The 24,469-nt window shown below is 40.3% G+C and overlaps 2 protein-coding genes across 9 annotated transcripts in view; one reads left to right on the forward strand and one right to left on the reverse strand.

Annotated features, from left to right (window-relative positions):
* Positions 1–6,147, forward strand: part of MPPE1 (metallophosphoesterase 1) — a 30,105-nt gene extending 23,958 nt beyond the window's left edge. For 4 of the 5 annotated variants that reach the window (XM_059857886.1, XM_059857878.1, XM_059857850.1 and 1 more), the window contains 6 exons: positions 149–229; positions 1,984–2,092; positions 3,018–3,089; positions 3,202–3,324; positions 4,114–4,254; positions 5,668–6,147. In XM_059857886.1, coding sequence (XP_059713869.1) covers positions 149–229; positions 1,984–2,092; positions 3,018–3,089; positions 3,202–3,324; positions 4,114–4,254; positions 5,668–5,850 — 709 coding nt within the window. In that variant the 3' untranslated portion in view covers positions 5,851–6,147. The remainder of the gene's footprint in view (positions 1–148; positions 230–1,983; positions 2,093–3,017; positions 3,090–3,201; positions 3,325–4,113; positions 4,255–5,667) is intronic. The other variant, XM_059857859.1, reaches the window with a different exon arrangement.
* The window catches only part of GNAL (G protein subunit alpha L), a 180,881-nt gene continuing 160,667 nt past the window's right edge, over positions 4,256–24,469 (reverse strand). For all 4 annotated transcript variants that reach the window (XM_059857899.1, XM_059857920.1, XM_059857905.1 and 1 more), the window contains exons 6-12: positions 20,198–20,252; positions 17,734–17,807; positions 16,828–16,886; positions 16,466–16,586; positions 15,104–15,234; positions 13,230–13,297; positions 4,256–9,396 (exon numbers count right to left, since the gene is read on the reverse strand). In XM_059857899.1, coding sequence (XP_059713882.1) covers positions 9,250–9,396; positions 13,230–13,297; positions 15,104–15,234; positions 16,466–16,586; positions 16,828–16,886; positions 17,734–17,807; positions 20,198–20,252 — 655 coding nt within the window. In that variant the 3' untranslated portion in view covers positions 4,256–9,249. The remainder of the gene's footprint in view (positions 9,397–13,229; positions 13,298–15,103; positions 15,235–16,465; positions 16,587–16,827; positions 16,887–17,733; positions 17,808–20,197; positions 20,253–24,469) is intronic.

Raw genomic sequence — 24,469 nt, forward strand, 5'->3', positions numbered from 1 at the left:
GGTGTCAGAGCATCCCTGTGAGTTTCCTGAATGATTGTGTGAGCTGGACATAGGAGCAGCAAGCTGCTTTAGCAAACCAAAGCAACTGTGTCAGCTGAGTTCCAATGGCAATTTCTTACCTCAGTATTATTTTTGCTCTGTGACACAGAATGACTACTTACAAGGTAAATCGATTTGAAAAGGTTTTCAACTTTACTTCAGGAAAGCTGATAACTCGGAAAGGAATAAAGTGAGTATATTTAATTTTTTTCTAATGAAATAGTATGGGAATGCATCACTTAGGGCCTTTTTTTTTTTTTTAATCACCTACCTTATGACGTGTTAAACCCAAACACTTTGTACAAACCTGTAGTTTGATATGGACAGTCAGTTGTACTTAGAGCTATGTAAAGTGTAACAATTTCCTTTTAAATGGAAAAGTACTGTGGAGTCAGAATCCATTTCTCTGGTGTGCCTTTATACTTCCTTGCAGCTACTAATGAGCCATGGCTGTAAACACAGCAGGATAAAGAAACATGAACCAACCCCCTCTGTGTTTACAAATTAGGAGTTCCATTAATTTTAATAACTTCTTTAGTCTGCAGAACTTAGCCCTTGTTTGAAGAATTCGGGAACACAGCGGTTGTGTGTCTGCAGTTGTTCCACAAGGTGGGGTAGTAATGCTCGAGCTGGTTTTGGCTCGGTGGTTTGTTCTCACAGCTGTGTCCCCGTGGCTGCACTTGGCTGCTGTGTGCTCTGTTAGCTCCAGACACCGTGCAGGAACCCGAAGAGGGAATGCAATACTGAGTTTGTGGAAAGGTGTTGAAGTCTCAGATTCGGGAAGGGAAGGCCCATTGCCACTCTGTGTTTGGCACGTGTGCCCTTGCGTTGTGCTCACTTGTGGAAATGTGAGATTCAAAGCCTACAGGTTCACACTGGTTCCCTTAATTAAGCAAACATAAAGGCTTAATAAAAAATTCTGAACAGGTTTGGAAATAGTTGTGTCTATTTTAGGAAGATCTCTGAGCTTCATGAATGTTCAGTATAAACCTGTTGCTTATCATGCAGATGTGGGGCCCTCAAGATATGTATTTCAGCTGTTTAAAAAATAATTATTAAGGAGCATCTCCATGTCTCCTTTGATAAAACAGCAGAGCAGAATTCTCCCATGCAGTTGCAGAGATTGCATGTCTGGTATCCATTAACTGCAATGAGCTGCACTATTAATATTCCTAAAATAAATATTCCTAAATAAACTATTTTACAACAAATCTATGGTATAACAGCAGCTTAATTTTTGTTTTACTATTGACTAGTATCTCTTAAGTGAAGCATTCAGCTTATTTTTGTTTTTTAAACAGACTGAATTGAATTGGGGATGTATCTCAAGCTGAACGTGTGACTAAATGGGTATCAATCTTGTGGCAGAACTTAAGTTGATTTGAAATCTACAGGGAAACCTTCTATTAAAAATAAAATCCTGTTTTGTGTGTCAGAGGCTGCAAAGTACAAAATTAAGCTTGTTCAGGGCAGTCACCCACATGCAGTGCTGTTCTGCTTTTCAGTTGTTCTGAAGAAATTCAATGTCTCAAATTCTGTCTCTGAGGTCTAAACTGTGAGGGGAGAGAATGAAGTTCTCCTTTCCCTCAGAATTTAGTTTGGTGATGAACTTCTAACATTCCACTAGAATACAACTTAAGTATCTGTTAAAATAAAAAAAAAATCTTTAGCGTAAGCATGAAGCGTAAGGTACATTGTGCAACCTAATCAACAACTGCATAAAGGAGCCAACCAGGCAGAGAAATGGCTGTGGTACAGATACTCAGAGGAGGATTTGAAACACATGATTTCAGAAGCTGTTACATTCTGCTGCTCTGTTGAGCTATGTCCAACTTAGGAACACTAGCATTTTATAAAATGAAGTTTATCCCACACATGTGCATGAACAACAAATGCCTTCCTGTCCTCCTCGCTTCTCTTTGCCCACCCCCTGGTATTTTCCAGCTTTGTCCTAGTGAACAGTGTAGCCATGGAGGGTGATGGCTGTGCTGTCTGCCGTACCTCAGAGGCAAAACTTGTGGCTCTTTCTCACAAACTGAATTGCTCCCAGCAGGTAAGAGATTATTAAAGATCTGATTACAGCCAGCGCCTCCTCCGCCACAATGGGAATGCTGATACTCTAGCATAGCCAGGATACAACCAGACTCTACCAAAAAATCTACTTCCAATTCACAGTGCAACTTGTTAGCAAGTCTTTCTCCCCCTCATTCATATCCCTCTTAACCATGTTTACTTAACTATTATCAGTGTTGCTTAGCACTAATGGTGTTGACTTCCTTGTCAGTGCTGCCAACAGAGCGTCATTTCCTCTGTTCTGAGCAATTGCAGTTCTGTAACCCTCCCTTTGACTCCAGATACATAATCCTGCATTTATAGTTATGGATATTATTCTGTTTTATAGTCTTCAAGCATGTTCTTTTAGATTCCTTATCCTACTGCAATCCTTTCCTCATACCCTAGTAGTGTTTTAATTGTATTTTTTAATCATATCAAATCACTTGTATTTCCTTCCTCTTCCCTTTTTCATAGGCTGAAGGGGCACACAGTAGGCAGCATGACTGGGCTGGCAGTCAATCAGGAAACCAGCTCCCAGTGGAAAAACTGCCAGACTCTATCTCCCTTGGGCTGCCCTCAAACTCCTTTGCCTTGTTGGTGCAGAGATCCTGCTGCTGCTGCTTTCTGCAGTTGATGAAGCTCAAAACTACACACTAAAGCAGCACAGAGTCTGAAAAATATAAAAGCTAAAACTTGAGGCATCACAATCAGAAAGAGCACAGCTGTATTTACAGCATGTACAGAATGGGGAGTTTCACCAGTCCACAGTAAAACACTTAGGAGTTCATACAGTGGGTAGTGTTATTTGGGTTAAACTGCTTAACAAAAACCAAATCCAACAACAACCCCACCTTCTCTAACCCCTTAAAACCTAGCTATTGCTTAGTTACTGTCACCCTTCGATGGCTTAATTTTGTTCACAGAAACCAAATCACTCCAACAAAAGATGCAGTGATGTGGAAAAGCTTCCAGCTTCAGAACCCATCCTTTTACAGGTGTGTTAGAGGTGGGGTGAGGCAACATATTGACATGTTGTTTTTGTGGATTATTACTGCTCCAGAAAGACTGGATCATTAACAGCTAATCTGTGCTTGTAATTACTCCCAGCATTATCCTCTCTATCGGAAAAGTGATGCTGAATGCACTGGAGAAGATTCTGCTCCTCCAGAGGAGAAAAACATCCCCTTTAAAGAGAAGTATGATGTACTGTCTCAAGAGGCATCACAAAAGGTTTGATTTCTTGGGAACTTGAGTGGCAGTGGGTGGGTGAGAGGGGGACATGACTGTAGGTATAAATAGGTTAAAAGTTGTGGTAAGGCTGTTGGCTGAGACAAACAGAGCACAGCTGCTCCTGTCTAATGAGGCCTGGGAGAGGCTGCTTGTTAGAGCTGCTCCCCTGAGGATCCTCACCATCGTGGCCTTGGTCCTGCCAGGTTTCCCAGGTACAGCTCCTAAGTCTTGGCACTCTTAAATCTGCTGTGCTGCCATTACCTCCACTTCAGCATTCTGTACTTTCTGTGCTGTGTAAATTATTGACACATCTGTTATGAAGCCATAGTTTTCCAACACTTTGAAAGCATCATTTCTGCTGAATTAGTAAGTACAAGAAAATTTAAAGTATTCCCTTAAAACTCAATGGTCATTGTTTCTTTCCTTCTACATTAATGTCTTCATTTAAAGATTGTCATTACAAGATTCTTCCTTAGACAAGAAAATAGCATTGCTTTACTAAACCCAAAGTTTTTCTCTTTGTGATGTCCACAGCATGCTGTTGCCTTTGTTCTGATCTCTTTGAAAAAAAAAAAAAAAGCCCAGTACTTGGGATCAGGGCTAAATGCTAAATGGATGTGATGGATATTGCAATACCAACAGATTTCTTACTGGAAAACAGAAGTTTACAGAAAACACTTTGTAAGAATATGAGAATTGCCATAATGTTCAAAGGAAAAAAAGGGTTTTTAAGTTCAATTTCTTTATAGCTGTAACATAAGTTTTGTGCTTTACCATTTTGTGTTCTAGCTGCTCTGGTGGTTTCAGCCCCGTTTGATTCTCAGTGGGCACACTCATAGTGCTTGTGAAGTGCTGCACGCAGGGAAAATTCCAGAAATCAGTGTCCCATCATTCAGTTGGAGGAATAGAAACAATCCTAGTTTCATCATGGTAAGTTTTAATTTTTTTTTTATTTTTGTCAGATAACTTTCATAGATAAATCAACATGGCAGTCAGCTATATTTTAAAACTGATTCTACCTGTAAAAACAAAAAAATAATAAAAAAAAACTGCCTACCCACCCAACCCACTCAGTACACTGCATCCACTTTATAAAGTACATCTGTGGGAGCCACATGTTCTGTGTGGTACAAAGCAATGCTGCTAAAGACCTAATTAGTATCTGGGTACATTTTCTTAGAAAGAGGGTGCACTGTAAACTATTGACTTGTAAAAATAATCAGTATTGTGCACTGAACAGTAGAAAGACCAGTTTGGCTTGGCTGATTTACCAGCTATGAAAACAAGACTGTATCCACCTCAAACCCTTTTGCACGGTGATCATGGTTTTCAAAGGTGTGCATTAATGCAGTGAAAGTGTTTGTGACGTGCCCACAGTCTGCCTCCTCATTGCCAGTTCACATTTTATACAGGGTGTTGGTTATGTTTGTGCAGGCAGTTCCAGTGCTCAGTATATCCTTAGAGGTAAATCAATTAGTTCCCCAGTTCAAAAATAAAACAGAACTCTTAGAAACTTGGAGTAAGAAGCAAAACCTACAATCCGTTTTCAGAGTAGTCTGTGACTTGGAGAGGGAAATCTTTTATGTATGTTTTACTGCTTTCGAGTTTAGGCTGCTTAATACACAGGTAACCCCAAATGTTTAAATTCATTTTATGCAACTGTTAATATTTGTTGTTGAAAGTAGTTCTGTTTATTTCATAGTCCTGAGAGTAGCTGCCTTCAAACTGCACACACACTCTGCACACGCCAGACAGCACATCTTCACTGCAAAACAAGAGGTTGGCTAATTAAAGTGGCATCCTCTTCACTACTGTTTTAACTCCTCAGCCTCGATCTGCTGTAAACTTCAATTTAAACTGCAAAGTCAAGCCAAAACCCCACAAAGTTCTTTGTTGCTCAAGTTCCTATTCCTAATTTGGATTAGCCAACATGTGTTTTTGCAGCATGTACTGGGTAAGGAGGGGAGCTTGGGGAAGGAAGGGGCACATTCACAAAACCTAACTTTAGCCTGGAAAGGCTCCTTCCAGGTGGATTTGCAGCAGCTAAAGTTAGGCTTCTCTTGAAGGCAAATCAGATGAGGAGCCCAGCTCTTTGTTTATGCTAGATGGGAAGATTGGTCTCTGGGCTAATGTTGGCCTGGTGAATATTCCAGTTAGTGCCCAGCACCACAAGGTATGGACTCTTCAGCCCCCTGGAGAAGGCACTGGTACTAGGAAACTGGCCCCAACCCTTGCCACCCAACACAGGGATTTAGAAATTGGAGATCTGACAGCTGTGGTGTTCACTCCTGATTCAGAACCCACTGTAACACAGCAAAGTGACAGTCTTCATTTCTTTTCCAGGGCAGCATAACACCAACTGACTTCTCCCTCCAAAAATGCTTCCTTCCATTTGAGAGCAGAGTCTTCACTATCTACTGTGCAGCAGGTGCTCTGCTTGTGATCCTGGTACTAGCTCATGTTCAGCTTCTCACTCCACCGTTTTATTTTGCTCAGCGTTTAATCAGTAAGCATAAAGCAGTATGAAGAGCCAGACATCTGCATTCAGTCACTGAAATACCAAAGCTGAGAACAGTCAAACATCAGACTATATTCATGCCAGCAAATGACCTAATTTGATTGCTAGTCTGAAGGCAGGTTGCATTTACACATACCATAGAAGTCCTATACAGCTGATATGACTACTACAGGATAAATAATTAACTGAAATGAACGTTTCATGCTGTACAAAAATACTGTATTCGACAATCAAATGAGTCCTTTTCCTGCTATAATTTTTGTATCAAATATGTATATTAAAAGTGTAACTGTACATTATGTAAATCCTATAGCCTCATCACTTGTCTGCACTTGTGTCTTACCCTGGTGGAGGCTGAATCTTGCAAACTGGAAATGTTTCTCTGTTTTATTGCTGCATGGCCCTTCAAATGTCATACTTGTGTTTGTCAGGGTCAGGCAGAATCTGGATGCATCAACGCTGAGAGATGCAGATTTCCGTAACCTTTTTAGAGTGTTCTGTGTAAGGGACTGTGGTTTGGGACAAGAAATCTTCTGGTTCCTGACACAGTAAATTGTTAGCTGACTATAAGTTGCAGTTATCCATCCACCAGACAACATGGGGAAGAAGCTCGAGGATCCAGTTTGCTGATACACACTTGAAAACTGCTTAAAAAAAAAAATTAGGGTGACACCTCAAGCTGCTGCTTTCAAAAAGATGTGCTATGATGAGCTTAAAAAAAGAGGGCCCTATTGCATCCCAGAGATCTGTGGTGAGGGACCCTCTAGTTGCCGATCTCCTGCAAGAAGGAAGGTCAAATACAGCTGCAGAAACATTATCCTATGCCTCAGCCATCAGTCTAGAGCCAGGGATAGGAATGCACCTTATTTTACATTCCACAAGTTCCGCTGACTTTAGTGTAGTGTCACATTTTGAACTGCACTAGCTCCTCTGTGGGGTGGCAGAGGCCACCAGCTTTGCCACAAAGATAAAATCTGAGCTCAGTGTCTCCAGTGTGTGGGGGAAGGTGGGACAAGCCTACTGCTGCTCCCCACCCGCCCCAGAAAAAACAGAGGGACCACTTCACACCAGGACCAGTTTTCCTGCTGATGTTCCTGCAGAAGCTGGGAGCTCTAACCTGAACTTCTGGGCTGGGGCTAGTTTAAAAACAAAAAAATACTATCTTTTGTTATTCATTCTATTACTTTCTTTGGCATGAGAAATAAGACAATTCTGTTTACTGTTAGTTTTTTCCACCCAGCCTTTCACTTTTTAGGAAATATGAGTAAACTGAACATAGAGATTTCTGGGAAGAGAAAATGGTCATATTATAGTATCTAAAATGGGATCGTTTTATATTCAACTGGAAACAAGTTCTCAATTGGACTGTAGTCTGATTTAAAAAAGATGACTGATTGGGGTTTATAATATAATAACAATATGGTAAAAAGTTAATAATAAAACCTGCTGATTTATATGCCAGGGTGGGGACTGTGTTAGCTCTTCATCTCTCCCTAAATTTAAAATGAAGTGGGGGGAATGGTCCGAAGTGTGGTAAAACATTCTATGAAGTAATGTAGTCTAACACTTCTCTAGGTTTCTGTTATTGCAACTGTAATTTTAGACATTTGTACAGGTTATCTTGGACACAGGAAAAGTATATAGTCACAGACATAAAACACCTATGTATAAAATATAAAGCAGTGTTATAGTTACTAAAAAGGACATGCCTTATTGCTACAGCAATTCTTGCTTTTTATATATTGTACTGTACCACAACTTGTTTTGAGAATGTCATTTGCATAAATTATTCAAGTTTGAGAAATATTCACACATTTTGATTCTACAATATTTAAAATAAAATAATTTTCTAATGTGTCTCTTTATTAAAAGAGAAATAAAAATGTCATCTTGTAATTCTCTTAGGCCAGACACAAGGGTTTATACACCTCTTTTTTTTTTTTTTCTTATCTTCTTTCTCGCTATTTACTTGCACAATGAAAGCCGCTGTTGGTACAAAGATTGAAGAGCTCTATATAATGGTGCTTTACACATTCACAATCGGTCTGTGCAATTGTGAAGTTCTATGAATGACCAAAGAATTACCAAACATATTTTCTAAATATAAAGGACAAAAAAAAAAAAAAAAAAGAATTAAGAAAGAAAAAGAAAATAAATCCTTGTTTCCCATTAAAACAACACCAGGTTGCAATTTGGACACTTGAATGAATTCCAATGTTTTAAAGCTGAGACTTCAAAAGAGAAAGGCATGTTTGCTGCAACATCCGGTGACTGTAATACCTTACTTGGAAAGGTAAGTGGTTAATTTGCATAATTTATAATTTTTATACTAAAGAGCATTTTTATATAAACCAGAAAAAAACCCCTAAACTCTACAGATAAAGTTCTTACCTCCAGTCACTGCTGCAGGTAAGGTTGACATCAAGCTGTACAGCGCAATCAAAAACATACTTACATCTTAGCTCATTTTACAGGTACAGCCATAATCAAGGCACAAAGATCTTCTACAAGTATTTTTCTTCAATAAAGTTGTACAAAATAATATTACATTTTACAGTCTGTACAATATAATAAACCAGCAGTAAAACAAAAAAATATATATAGGGAGAGGACTGTTGTCCAAGAATGATCGGAACTAAAAGGATCATTTGTGGACAGCACAAATAACATAAGTGAGGGTGGTAAATTTTCTGCCTAGATGCAACAGGCTGAAAAGTAGCTGTAATTCAAATGCCTGAGGTGTGCAGAGACACTTAGCTCCAAAACCCCAGAAAAATTGCTTTGTCTTCACTGTTCCTCTCATTATCTACTCTACTTCCTGTGCCAGTAACGGCTTAAAAGAGGAGGTCACTTTATCAGTTGACCTGCAACTCAGAAATGCTAAAAACTGTGACAGAGTAATAAATATTGTGGTGCTGCTACATTGTGTGTCTACTTCCTCAACAGTATTTAATAACCTGATACAAAGTGCATTAATCTTTTTTTCACCCATCAAGTACTCTTCAATGTCATGTTAAAAAGGAAACCCACACAGAGGGATAGGTATGACTTCAGTGTCATCCAGATGACATACCGGTCTGAACTGAGGTTAACCCACTGGAAAAAATTTAGCAGGTCACGTTCAGTTTTAAAAAACAAAAACCTAAGGGAACAGAGGTAGCCAAAGGGCTTAGTGGAATGACGAAGAAGTGGCATGTCAAAATAAAGCACAAAAATAGTCCCAAAAAGCATGAAGGGAAAATAACCCAAACTTGCTTCAAATCAGCTTTAAGGTTAAACAATTAAAAGTAAACAAAGTGAAGAGACTGACTTTTCTATAGTATATTCTTCCACCCTGTGTGGGGTAGTATCAAGAGAAAGAGTAAGGAGCAAAGAATTTAAAACCACAGGTTCCACGGTGATCCCCCTCACAAGAGTTCGTACTGGCGGAGGTGCATCCTCTGAATGATGTCTCGGCAGTCGTTGAACACTCTGCGGATGTTTTCTGTGTCCACTGCACAGGTGAAGTGTGGGTAGCAGTAATGCCGGCCGTCTCCACTCGCTGTACTTATCCTCTGTGCAAACAGGGAGCAAAACCAAAAAGGATCAGGGGCCGTGCCATGAGAAGGTTCTCATCTCAGCAGTCTACCGACTTGGGGGAACCAAGAACCCTGGGAAATCTGCATATAGATCGCTAAAAAAGGGAAACAAACGGAAGGGAGGGCTGTGGTCTGGTCAGTCTGAATGACAAATCTGAAATGAAGATTAGAAAAGATTATGGATCCTGGGATCAGGACAGGAGTCTTTTGTGGGAGCCATGGATGCCATCCTTAGCTGCACAGGCTGTCACCATTTGTGCATCACTGTGCAGCCAAATCTGTGCAGCCTGCCATGCACCTGCCCCAGGAATTGTCTTCTCTTCTTTTTTTGGTGCCATCACGTGGCAAATTCTTGAACTCTTGTTTTACATCAGCAATACAAAACCAAAACCCTCCCAGTTGTGGAGCCAGCAGTGGCAGAGAACAGCATTCTACTGCTTCTGCTTCTTGTGTGCAGGCCCCTCAAGTTACTTTCACTTAGAGCACCTATTAAGCCAGCTGAAGGATTGGTATCATCACTGAGCCCAGAATTTGGTGGAATTATCACCAGAGTGGCTGGGTTCACTTAGAGTAATAAAGCATGCATAAATCTAGTAAACATCATTCCATGCAGAATTACATTTTCTCAAGGCTAGTGCAAACCTTTTTAGGTTCTAACTTCAAGGTCTAGGATCATTTTTCCCAGGGTTATCTTGTTAAAATTCCCCAAGATCTTAAAACATATATTCAAAAAAGATATCCTAATTTTTGTTCTATATTACTATAGGACTGACAAATAGAAATCCACTCTAGACCATTATCTTGCAGAATATAAACAAAATGTCATGAAAGCAGAAGGTCAGTTTTTAGGATAATGATTTCTAAAACTATTTTCTAAATTTTATTATAAATTACTCTAGTTAAACAACAAAAGAGTGTTCCATCTCACTCAGGCTACACAATGTATTTTTAACACAGGATTTATTTTACATGTAGGTTTGACCTTTTAAATACCTGAAGCTACAGATATGCAAAACTATAGGCATTTAGAAGCCATGATTTACATAATTAGACCAACAAGCAATTGCAGGCTTTTTCCAGGTAATTTAGGTAATATTACACATTCAACACTGATTACACAGGGCTGTTCATGCACAGCTTAAAAATTATTTTCTTACCTAGTTAGAGGCTTAACCTCATGAAAAATACTAAGAACTGTCTGCTTGTGTTTATCATGCACTGATTTCACTCATGTCTATAGCAATAAGCTGCCCACAGTATCCTGGTTACATACACAGCATGCCAAAGAATGTATTTTCAAAATATTAGGGGGCTGTCTGTTTTTGTTACCTGACAGCTCTTGCAGTCCTCTCATTTGAAGATAAATGCAGAATTGTCACCCCTACCCGACACTCACTTTGAAAAGTAGCGTGTTACTCAGCACCAGTTCACAGAGGGGAAAAAACTCCCCTGGGACACTGATGAAAGAACATTTGCTTTCCAGGCAGGAATATTTAATAGTGGCATCCCTACACTGCAGGGGTCAGGATGACATGCAAATTCGAGGAATCCTGGTCTGTGTTTGAACAGCAGCTCCTTTACCTCCCAGATTCAAGTTTTGTAAAAACCAGCAGGACAGGAACCAGAGGGGCCGTGCCACTGTTCTAACAGGGGTGTATTCACACTGGGGATCTATTCAAACAAAACATCAGCAGCTGGAGAGCCCTGTGTGCAGAACACCAAACAGGGCTGGGGAGCAGCCACACCCAGGAGCACACACACACACTGCCTCCAGGAGGAGTCTGGGAGAAGAAAGGATGTGCCTGAGCAGAAGGACAGAGGATTTCCCACAAGATACACATCCAAGACAGGGAGATGCCCTCACCAGCCCAGCCCTGAGGTGCAGGCACTGGCTGGGCTTGGGCACAGCTACCCCTCCCACGCTGCTCCCTGACTGAAATCTGAAGGATCCCAGCCCTGCTGCCCAACCCTGAGGGGCCACAGCCCCCACACCAGCCCTGAAGCCATGAGCTGACATCTTTTGCCTTGCTAATCTATCCTGTGCAGCAATAGTTATTGGAAATGTGGTAAATTTTAACCTCCTATGAAAATTCCTCAAATTACAGGCTTTAAATTTGCCACTGCCATTCCTACAGCCAGGCAGTTTTAAGGGGTGCAGCCATGGTGCTGATTGTCATGCATATCCATGGTTTATGCAGACCTAATACCATGATAAAAATCCCAATAAAGCATAACAAACACAGGCTTCTCTGAACCATGCCTGAAAATTTAACAGAGTGGGGCAAGGAAAATGTCATAAATCAAGAAACTTGGGAAAGAAAGTATAAAGCAAAGCCAAGGCAGTGACAGGTAGAAAATACAGATCTTTTCTTCCTGGCACCTGGCTAAGGCCATCAGATCCCTGCCAGTCTGTATTTCTCCTCTGCCCCTTACCACTCCCTCTCTGAAACCTCAGCCTTTTGTGCCTGACCCCATGGAACTGGAAGTGACCATTTCTACTTGGCCTTCTCCCACCTCGCCCTCTCCAGGCATGGCCACGTTGCTCAGAGCACAGAGCCAGGAGACAGACGTGTGACAGAGGAGACACTCTGCCATGTCTGCAGCAGTTGCAGGGAAATGAGGGAGAAGCTGTTCTGGCCCCGTGCCTAGTGAGCCCCAAGGGGTGTCTGGCAGCTGGCAGGTGCTGGCCCCAGCACAAGAGCTTCCCTTGCCTCCAGCACCCACAGGGGTTTCCTGTGTGGCTGCAGAGCCTACACCCCCTCCCCTCCCTGCTTCACAGGTGGCCTCCTGCTGTAATGCCAGTGAGTCGTGGCAGGTAAGGACCTTGCTCTCAATGTGTGCTCTTAAATCATGAAAGTAGATAAAGGTGGGGAGTTTCACCCTAATTTCCCTCTAACTCATCCCTCAGAGCCACTCTCCTTCCAAACTGGATATCATCACTGCTTCACAGGACTCCAGCATTACCACAGGAGAGATTTGCCTTGAAGTGAGTTTTTTTGCTAACTCTTACGTTAACACAGCAGAATCTGACATTTTTCCTCAGGATCCAGAAGGCTAAGGCAGCAACTGGAAATCCCCAGAGTGTGAATACAGTAAATTGCTTCTTTCTTGGTGCATCAGCCGCTGTAAATCCTAACAAGGCTTGTAAATGCAAAATGACTTTAAAATTCTTAATTCCAATGACTCAGTTTGTTGTCTCAAACACACACTTATAGTTTCTACAGTAGGGCATGATGGATGAGCTTTGGTTCTGGTCTCTGGTACTGCTCTGCACTGTGGGGACAACTCAGAATGAGTGAAGCCACAAGCGATACTGGATTACACTCTCTGACAGCAGGGCTGGGCTGTGATTGTGTGAGTGACAACCGCTTTCACCTTCAAAATGCAAACACCACCTCTTCACTCCTGCTATAGAGGAAACCTTAATTGCAAGAAAAATGTGACTAGACAAGGACACTTGACTATGATGCTTCAGTAGGACCGTGACACCAGTCCAAAGGTGACAGGTAAACCTCCTAACTGGCAAACCAGAAATCTTATTTAATCAAATAATGACATGACCATTCTAAGCACTAGCACTTACTGTGTGACAATTAGCATGGCAAGTGGCTTTATACAAAATGGGCATAAAAATGTGCAGCACTGAGGAAAGTTCTGCAAGATAGGCAGCTGAAAAGAACTAGGGAATTGCCAGACGTTGTCCTCTCCTTCTAGCATTCTGCAAAATCCCATCAGTTTTCCCTAAATAAACTATGCCATCTGTCAGTATTTCCTATGATAGAATCACACATAAGATGAAAATTACTCACTAAAAACTCATCCCGGATGAAGAACTTGGCTCTTGTGACTTTGGGGTCTTCTCCTGCATCTGGTATTGCTGTTCAATTAAAAACAAATGACATCAGAAACACAAAAACCAAATAATAATCTATTTGCAACAAAAGATTTAATAAGAAGGAAATAGCCCTTCAGTACAGAAATTGAAATGTTCAATACTAGAGGAGATTCCCAGTAGGTAATTCTAAAATGAAGAGCTACAGTAGAACCTGACTATGCGAACAACGTATTTTAGGAACCTGAAAATTGCTGAAATCATTGCAACAATGTCATTGGTCACATCACAAAAAGGCTTACTCACATCCACAAGTTTGTTCGTATAGATATAAAGCAAGTGGGAGTTAGGGTTTAGCTTTTATCAGAAAATATGACTAGAAAAAGCAGCTGAGCTGTTCAGTTCCTGCAGCAGAATAGTGTCTCCTGAAAAAAGCTTCTGCAGGCAGGAATGTGAGTTTAAAAATGGTTAGTCCAAGATAACACTTGGAAAAAATGATAGCATTGAAAGACCTTTTGATATATATATAAATGTATTTTAATTCCAGGCCCCAATTCAGTGGAATATTTCAGATATATTCCCCATCAAGGGATCTTGGATTAAATTCTTGTTGAGCAGGAGACTTGTTGCTCAATATTAACTGTTTGTCAGCAGATGAAGCTGTCACTATCTAGGCCATGCAATGACTGTATTTACTCTCAGTAACAATGCAGTGAAGAAATAACCTATTTATTTCCTTTCAGTGTTATCTCTCATCTAGGGTACCAAAATCGGATGCTTATAAACATAACATCGTAAAGGCCAGAATTTATCAGAATATGGAAATGCATTTTTCATCCATAGTGCTGGGGGTAAAAATAGAGCAGCAGCACAATCAACAGCACATTGGAATTCAGTGCTGCTGCCCTTAAATAATGTCAGCTGAAATTGAAGAATAAGTGAACAACTACAGATTAAAAATAGAGAGCTGTTTCATGTGTGAATGTTCTGGATCACTCTAGATACCCACTGTGAAATCCCTCTGAGAAATACCAAAAGCTACTTTTTCCTGACAATTGGCTTATTATAAAAAAACACAGAAAATGCACTCAAACTCTATGTGGTGCATGTTTGAGAAGGGGAAATTTGGGAGATGAAGATAAGATTTCTTCTGAAAACCCTTACCATTACAAAACAGATGCCAGATCAACTCAGACATCACTTGGGTAAGGCAGAGGTGAGTGGTCAGAAAGTAAAAGTTTTGCCACTTTTGCTAGACAGACCTGAGAGCTTAGAGGAGATCTCTGCCTGGCATAATACCAGAGTTTACCTCTGCAGTATGTTACTGTGGTGCAGGAACCATTGCACTTCTTGAAGATAAGAAACTGATCACTCTATCACCACAGCTCTCTTCCTATGTACTGATGTGGTTTTCCTCCAATTAAGTCCCTTACTGGTCTGCTGGGCTTCCCATCAGTATTTCAAAAACTGAAACTTACAGTATTGGAGGATGCAGAATGGCTGAAAAATAAGTCTCACGAATCCCCAAAAAAGTTCAGCGCTGTGGGAGGCCCAGGCAGAAGCATCTGGGAAGGGGGGGATGTGTGGCTGCTTTGCTGTCCTGGGACTGGTGGCTCCTCCCAAAAGGAGAGGGCAGGTGCTGTGGAGCTGGAACCCCTTCAGAGCCCACCCACACTGGGGTGCCTGTGAGCTACACGCTGCTGGCATGCTCCTTACCTGACCAGCAGCTCATGTCAAGCAACAGCATGGGCTTGTGAATGTGTGTGAGAGACAGACAGACAGACAGACAGGGAAAGGAGCTATGGGCTGGCCATGTCAGCAGGTCCAATCCAGCACGGGGAGAAACCTTACCATCCTCAGGTACAGTATAATGCGCATATTCAGGAAAGTAATCTTCAATTTTTGATTTCCCTGCCAAGACTTTTTCAGCCAGCATGTCCTGTTTATTCAAGAATAAAATGATAGAAATGGTCCGTAACCACCTGTCAAAAACAAACCAAATGTTTGTGTTACCTCTGACACGTTATTCAACAAAAACATATCACATTGATAAGAAATTTACTGGCTATCCCTGTGTGGACAGAGAGTGAAATACTGTAGAACATGCTTTAACAGAAAAAAAGGATGACCTAAATGATTGTTTTGAGTGGTCTGCACCTGTGCAGAACAATGGGTATATTTCTAAGGTCAGTAAATATATTTATAAAAACTGCAGTGGACATTGCTGAAGGGAGCAGTTTTCAAATTTTTTTTCTAAATTCTCTTTTAGTTATCAAATTAGTAAACTGATGACATTTTCTAGAAGCATCACAGTCACAACCAGACATTACTGTCTGCTTTATTTTGTTGTGATAGAGGGGGAAAAAAAAAGGCTAGAAAGCTCCCTTCCCTCAGACTGCTCTAAGCTACTGTTCATCTACAGAGTTATCCCATCTTTTAGGGTGGCCTGCATGACACCTGATGAATGGAAAGAAAATAACATCTCTTTTCTTCCCCAATTAATCCATCACTGTGACAATGTGCCTTGGGATGTGCAGTTAACATTCCTCCTTCACTCTACCTTCAATCACTTCTCAGTGCAGAGCATCCTCACAGGTATGTGCTGAAAATTTCATCACCTTATTTTGCACATTCTTTTTACTTGTTCTCTATCAGGAGCCCATTTGTGTTGCTGTTTGGTTATGTACCTACAATTTAGAGGCACTGTGGCAATTTAATGGCAGTTCCAGTTAGGTTAGGTCTGAAGCATCACCCCCCCCCAAGGCAGAGGTATCCTGTGCTCTCAGAGCTGACCCTTACAAGAGCAGCTGTCTGCATAAGGAACAAGCACAGGGAGCTGCTCTGCTGCTGCTTTGGAGGAGGAGATCAAATGTTCCTCAGAGGATCTTGGTCTCAGCCAAGCAGCAGAATGATGCTAGGAGAGGGTCTCTCCTGCCTCCCTTGCAGCAGCCAGCCTGGGGGGCCTTGCCCTTTCCAAGCTGTTCCCACGCCCTGCATCATTTTGGCAGGAGTGGTGAAATGCCACATGCACTGTCCCTGTGCCACAGCCCCAGCCAGGGAGGGGTGTCACCATGGAGACACTCTGAGACCTGGCCCAACCTGGGTATTTTCTGAATAAACAATCTGAACCTACAGCAAGGGAAGTACTATTTTGAAAGGAGTTGAACTGTAATTAAACTGGGGAAGATGGGTGGGAAATGAGGTTTGTTTTACCTATTATTCCAGATACTTTTGAAAAGGTCCAGGGACTCCCGTAGTCTGTTTGTGTTATTGTCTTCCCTTATTACCATGTTGTAGCTACTGCAAGCCACAACGAAGATGATAGCTGTGACATCTGGGCAGAACACACAAAAGAAAGAAGGAAAGAAAGGAGAGAAAATAGAACATCGTTATCCCAGCACATACTCCTCAGGGTAACACCACCATTACTCACCAATCAGCCAAAAACACCAGAAAAAAGTTATCTGTAACACTGGACTTCTGTGCTAGCGAGGTACTGTGTGTGGGTATGAACACTAAGCTGCTCACACCTCAGAGAATAAGTTTAAAATAAAACATGGAATGTTTTTACTTACCATTAAAGCATTGGATCCATTTTCTTCTCTCATCTCTCTGGCCACCTACATCAAACATGCTGTTAAAAAGCCATAGGATGTTATATCACTTATGTGCACTAGGAAAAATCGCACGAAGCATGCACAGCACGAGGGCTCAGTTTAAACATCCAACAGCCCCAAGGACAGGGGCAGTGAAATACTGCCTGAAGAGGAGAGAGATCTGCTGATGCTGCACTGCATGTCAGAGACAGCTGCACTGCTCCACCTGCCCTGCTCTGCCAGGAGAAGGCTACTGAACCCATAAAATGAGAAATACACTCTTCAAGGACAAGTGTTGGCCTTTCCAGTCTGCAGCAGTGCATATGGCATGTAATAGTGTACTATAAACAAGTACAGGTTTTGGGATATTTTGAAGGGTGGTGGGGAAAGGGCATCTTTGTATGGAGGAGGACATGAGGCAGCTCAGCCCCGTGAGCACTGCCACCTTTCTGGGCAAGATGTGGCGAGAGAAGCCAGTCTGCCTGTGCATGTTTCAGAGACACAGCAAAAAACTTTGACAAACACAGAGCTTGCAGCCCTCTGGAAGAGGATTCACACTGACTTCTGTGAGCTCTCACCTCCAAAGGTATTTTATGATTTTACAGTGCTATACCAATGCACCAGTTTTCACAAGAAGCCACACACAACCCTACTACAGAGCACCGGGAATAAATGTAACTAATTAAAGCTATTTTTGCAAAGTATGAGGTAATTTTACTAGGACCTCTGGAAAGAGAGCTAAAAAGCCAAATCAAACAACAGAAAACCACCCACTCCCATCCTAAGCCTGCTATACCATGCATACGTGAACAGAGACGTCTGAATGAAGCTATTAAAAAGGAGTGTGATATTCAAAAATCATTAAATCATTAATAACAGACTTACTGGAAATTTACTTTATCTACTTGAAATCTTGTTTCAAAAATCCCTGATGTCAACACTCTGCATCTTAATAGGTCCTGGAAATGAGAAGACAGAAGCTGATTAGTAAGGCTTTTTTTCTAACCTAATTTTGTTCTTAAAAGCTTGGAATATTATTTTCCATGAAAAGTCTTAAATGTTTCATTTAATGAAAGTTCAATTAGACCTGTTGGTAAATCTGCATATGTCTGTACTGACATGGTAAATAAACTTAATAATGATCACTGCATTTGGTTTGTGCACTCAGAAAGCAGAAGACCCCATCTATGTTCTCCTTACTGCCCACTGAAACCTGTTCTTGATGGCTATACACCTTGGTATGTCATGAGGATAATGAATTCTGAAGTTACATAAAACTAAGAAAAATGTTATTCATGTTGTAAAGTCAAGTATTCAAATGTTAGAAAACTCCAGATTTACAGTTGCCCGGGCAACCTTAACTCTGCCCTCTTTTGTACTGAATGAGACAGGAATCCTATCGAAACAATAGCTTGTGACTGAGTAATTAAAGCTCTGTTACAGAGCACAAGGGAACAGAATTTAGGTCGTGCAGAAATATGGCATTTCTTTCCTATTTTTTAAACTAGCAATGCTTAACAACTTAACCAACTCGCCTTTAATAATTAAAAATTAATAATTTCCTGAATTCTCAAGCAAAGCAATTTATGATGCTTCCTTCCTGGATGGAAGGAGGCAGCCAGTGGTGCAGAGTGCAGGCACAGCTTGCCTTTTTTCCCTACCCTACCATCTGCTGTTTCTGGTAGCCAAGGCTTGGCTGCTCTGACAGCTGCACGCACTCAGCTGAAGGCCACTTATTTATTACTTTTAGTTATTATGTTACTGTCATTTTCTGTCACTTGCTGACTTTGTTATGGTGCAAAAAAAACCCCAAAAAACAAAACCAAAAAAACCAAATCCAAAGACCAGAAAGCATGGGAAGAGAAGAAACAAGTGATTTTTACCAGTTAACTCAGCACAGCAACTAATATAGTGCAAGAGGACAAAAACAAAACCAAAAGAGAATCCCCCTCTCAGAGCAAGTTTTCCACCTGCCAAATACTAAGGGCCTTTTCTGATCTTTCAAGACATTTCTTCCTAAAGGAAATATCAGGAAAATTTCCTAGGTGATGAAAGACTACTTCAGGTAGAGAAGGGCCTCCCAGGAACAAACAGGAGCTAATGTAAATAATGAAAGCAAAAATGAGGCTTTTCTTCACTGACTTCTCTCTCCAGGTGCGTGATCTTGATGCTAAAACCATGAGGTCTAGATGGAGCAAACCCCAGTGCTAATTCCTTTGGTCTGAAAATGTCTCGAGTGCTTGAATAATTGATCCTATATTGGGTTGACTACAGGACATGCTTGTGGTTATGGACCTAAATTAGTTCTGAAGGAAGAGGCTCTCCTCTGCATGTTTCCTTGGGTGATCTCTGGCAAGTCACCTAATTTCTCTGAATTTCACTCCCTAATTGCACAGTTAGATTTGACAACTCTTTTTTTTAAGGGCATCCACCTGTTATATGCCTTGCATTGTTAGACTGAATTATCCAGTGCAGGGATTTTCTTCTGCCACCTGTATTTGGAGTTTATGATGTGGCCCACAATCTTGGCTGAGACTGCTAAGTGACAGTGGGAAAGCAGCACTGAAAAATAACAACTTCAGAATGTTTGCTGAAGAGACAGCAAAGGAAAGCACACAGCCTGAGCTCAGGGAAGTAGGTTGGAGCCAGGCAACATGGTGAAGCCCCTCCTTACTTCAATACTGCACCAGTTCAGCCTTAACATTAATGTGTTTGCCATTAGAGCACTCCATCAAGATGTATCACAGCATCTGGGAAAAAAAAAAGTACTGTCTTGCAAACAAGGCTTGAATAGAAACTCTGCTACCTGCAGGAGATGGGCACAGCCTGCAAAGAAGGAATGTGCAGGCCTGCAGGGAAGTTTGCAAGCTCTGTTGCTGTCACTGGTGCTCTCCCCTGAATCTGGACACCTCACTCACTGCAAGCTTTTGCTTGTGAAGGACCCTTCTGACAGACATGGGAAGTCTCCCTCTGGGGTCACCTCCACCACTGAAATAGAGCATTGTTTCTCTGTACCAAAGGCTGGTGAGGGAAACCATAACTTTTTACATTTAAGCTTTCTGTTCTTTTTTCCATTCACCTTTTTTTTGAGGGACACAGAATGGGAAACAAGAAGAAAAAACGGATGTGTTACAAGAATCCCAGACCTAGATGTTACAACAGTAAAAGACAAGTTTGCACCACCAAAATGCCTCTTCTTCTTTAATATCCATTACTTAAACTGCTGGACCATATTTTGCTATTCTGCCATATGCCCTATTTCAGCTGCCGTAGGGACAAATAAATTACAGCAGAAAATCCAGATGACTGTCAGTCTTAGTTCAGACCCTACCCCATTATTTTTACTAACCTGATCTGTGGGTGTGTAGTCATCCATGCTGACGCTGTCAATTCTTTCTAAAAAGCTGGAAGAAAAATAAACATGCACTTAGATATATACAATACTGTCTAGGAAAAGACATTTCACTACCTATTCTAGTTTACAGTCCTGCTGAGAAGTAAAACACAACTTGAATGGTAAAGTTAGGAGCCTGATTATTTCCATATACTGCTCAAGGTTATATTTTATAAGCCAAACAAACACTTTACCCAGATGTTGTTTCAATACAGCACTTTTAAAGTTACCATTATGCAGTACTCACAAGTGGTTCAAAATGCAGTTGAAATGTTACAATTTTGTGAGGTCCACTAAAAAATACTACAACTAACCACAGATCATAATATCATATGGTTGTTAAGATTTAAAAAAAATTTTGGGATTTAATATAGAAAATGTGGCAAAGGGGTGCCTTTATTTAGTAAAATGTTGATCAAGTATAATGTTATGTTAATTATGGTCTCAGTAATGTTAGCAGAAATGCTTGTGGGTATATACAAAAAGCTTTGGACTGACTTGCTGCCCTCCAACACTTAACTAAAGCACAAAAAGTGGAGGTTAATGAATCTGATTCTTTATGTCACCAAAACTCTGTGACATGCATGGAGTGAACGAAGGACAGCTGCAGGGAAGGGCAAGAGAAAAAAGAACGAGAAAATCAGGGGGAAACTACATTCTATGATTATTCAAAAGATTTTCCAAGCTTTAATTCTTTCCTAATATGTGTTAGAATGGCAGCACTTACGGACATAAAAATGTGATTTTATATTTATTGCTAAAAGAAGCAGGTTCTCCTCTCGCTTCCATCCATTTCTCAGATCTTCTCTGAGCCCAGCTTCGCTCATTTTCCCCAGACTGCCTGTATGACTTAGAAGGCTTCTTGAATTTCTACATTGTTATTTGGTATTTGGCAGTGAATATTACATTGGCTGACATATCCCACTACAATATTATCGAGTCTTCTTTATCAAAAGGCACGTTTTCCCTAATTTTACTTGAATGTGCACATGGAATATGTGTCCCACTTAACTGCAGTGGGAAAGAAAGAAAAAACCAGTGAACTCTTGACTTAAAATGTAACTCACTGTTAACACAAGGGTCACACACACTGACCAGTTGAAAAAATAGCCCCCTAAAAGCTGTTTGCAATTCTCATAGCAGTTTCCCACGGATATGAACTGAAAGGAAAAGAAAATACACTGCACATATAATCACTTAAAATATTCTTCCTTTTCAGACCTCCATTGTTATAGCAGGGAAACAAAATGCAGTATCTACAGTTAGAATACCCAGCTTCTCTTTCTGGATGATCAAGGTGTGATAGCTAAGAACAGGGTTAAAAAAAAAAATCACTGTTTAGCACAGCCCAATGGGTGCCTGTTAGCAAAACTATACGGAAGAAGCTCTGAAAAAAAAGCATCATTTCACAAATCCTCCTTACTTGCCAAAAGCCCAATAAATTTATATAAGGATATAAAAATACATTTTTACAGTCAGCTACAGTCACCATGGGAAAGCAGTTTTATTCAAGGTGAACCTTTTGGTCAGATGATTGTCATCACCTAGACTGAGCAAAGTTTAACTTCGGTTATCCCCTGGTTCATGCAGACGCCGGAGCAGAGCGATGCATTTTTAAGTAACACACCTATCACCGAGAGAACTTTCGCCTCATGCTTGCAGAAGAATATGAAAAAAAGAAGGCAAAAAAGCCCAAAGCAAAAATGCCTCCAGGCTGAAACTTCCTGATCAGAGTAACCTTCCTTAACATGGTTGTTCTTCAAAGTCTGTTCCAAAGTACAGACTATGTCTGACTCAGAGACGGATCTACTTAAGAGCGTGGACTGAAGTCAGTGTTTGTGCACAAATACAACTCCATCACAAACCTTGCAAGACAGTGTGAATTGGCTCTTTTTGCAGAAACATGTCTTGTGAAGTTGGTGCATAAATCAGAGACAATACATCTTGTCTCCACAGTACCAGGACCGTTTTGGCAGAACTTATCCAAAATGGTGCAACACAGTATTAAGTGCTAACTCACCCCTTTCTCACCTGTACAAGTACTTAAGGGAGGTTTCTGGTTGTTAGCACTTGCACATTTCAAACAGGCAAATTATTGTAAGGAACAGAGGGGCGAGGAATAATGCAGTTACACTACACACAATCCATGGCAGGTTGGGAAAGAGGCAAGTCTCCCAATTAGATGTCCTGCCTATGAGCTGAAGTCATCTTCCACTTCCTCCCAGTAGAAAGACCTGTTTTGAATACCCTAAACTGCAACACCACAGCTAAAGAGAGCCAGCTCTGACAAATACCATGTGTTTAAAAGATACCATTTGACACTGCAGCTATACCATTTTATGCTTGTAAGGTTGCTGTCTGCATGTAAGCTGTATTAAAATAAATGTAATGATTTTCAACGTTTTACCTGCCACCTTGCTGTAACAAGCTGGAACCGTATCACTAGTATCCAATAAATCCACATGCAGCTACTATTAGAATTGGGATAAATTTTGTAGCTTTATAGGAAATTAACCTTTTCAGTGTGTGATGGACAGGCTTCCTAAGATTTCTTCTGCAACAACATCGTTAAGTGTGCAATGAGATTTCTTAGACAGAGAAGCACAGACAGCTACACTCTAGGCTTTTCAAAAGAAAAATCCGTTCTTGAATATCCTTCATATGAACTCCTTACTTGGCTAATTAGCACAGCGTCAAAAAATAGTCCTGACAGGCAAATGTACATACTGGGTACAAGAAATGGATTCCAGATGAGATAAGGAGTCAGTACTGCCTCATTTCCTGACACACTAACTTCATTCTCATTACCATATTAAAATGGGAAAGCTGAAATTACTTTTCTAAACTGCTTTCTAGAGAATGTTAACTTCACCTAATCCTGTCTTGAATAATTAAGTTCTGACAAAATATAGATTATTTTATACATACATATATATATATTTAAAGATCAGCAAATTTTGAATTTACGTGACTGAAATTTCCATTTAAAGAACCTAAAGTACAAAAAGATCAACTGCGGCAATGCTGATGTCTCAACTCAAAGAATCAGTGTGAGGAAAACATAATAACACAAGAATGAATAAAAATGGACACCAAGTATCACTTACTCTCTGTTTAGATACTTTTTTTTTTTTTTTTCAGCTCAGGGATGTAATTATTTTTACAGAATCATGCCTTTTTACAATACTGACAGGTCTTCTATGTATCTAGCTTCTACAGAAACCCATACTCAGGATTTATGTTAATTCTACAGTGAGTGTTTTGCATGCATGTGCAATGAACTTCAAATTCACACATTCATTTCTACAGTGAATAAAACAATAACTTGGTACAATATTTACATTTGCATTTCACAATTGTGGTTTTACTTACAAAAGATTCAGTCAGATAATTAGTATGACATTTATGTTCTTTTTAATTTTACATAGGGTGTTTTACATTTCCTTACATGGAATAGGAGAAACTACCCTTTTCTTAAGAAACTAATTAGGCAAGTTATTGGAAGGAAGGTCTCTTTGGCTCTGGTTGGAAATGCAGTGGTTTGGTTTAGCAACAAATTAAAGCAAACTAAAATGGACCAACAAAGTTAAAAAAATAATGAGCTACTGACATTATTATATCTATTATTAAGCTGATCTGTAGTTTTATAAATATCTTCAGTGAGTTTCCTAGGAAACTCAGCTGACACTTAGTTTGACAAGCAATCTCTAAATTTTATATTATGCAAGCTGTGAACACAAAAGTACAGGTTTTAGATGTGCCTGCCAGTGCATGTGGGAACTATCAATAAGCATTATTCTCTTTAAAAACCATGGCAATTTGAGTAGCAGTAGCAGCTATATAAGAATTTCTGAAAAAAGGATTCATAAATGCACAAATAAAGAGGAGGTAATCGTACATGAAAATTCTTTTCTCACTAAATAAATCACTACACAGCTCTGTGTAGATATTCTGACTCCACAAACAAAATGACAATTAAAAGAAAAATCGTGTCTTGAGAATATATGATTGACAGAAAACCCATGCTGTATTTGTGAGAGCGTACTTTGACATACAAAGAATTGGAAAAATGAAGTGCTAAATCACAGATCAATACAATAAACTCAGCATTTTAATAACTCTTGATCTACTTCAACCATTTTTATACTATCACCTGAACATTTCAATGGCCTTACATCAAGAAATTCCCATGGAAAACAAGAAATCAAACCCATTCAAAATGCTTCT

The sequence above is a fragment of the Haemorhous mexicanus genome, chromosome 1, assembly GCF_027477595.1.
Source record: "Haemorhous mexicanus isolate bHaeMex1 chromosome 1, bHaeMex1.pri, whole genome shotgun sequence".
In the NCBI taxonomy this organism is placed as follows: Eukaryota; Metazoa; Chordata; class Aves; order Passeriformes; family Fringillidae; genus Haemorhous; species Haemorhous mexicanus.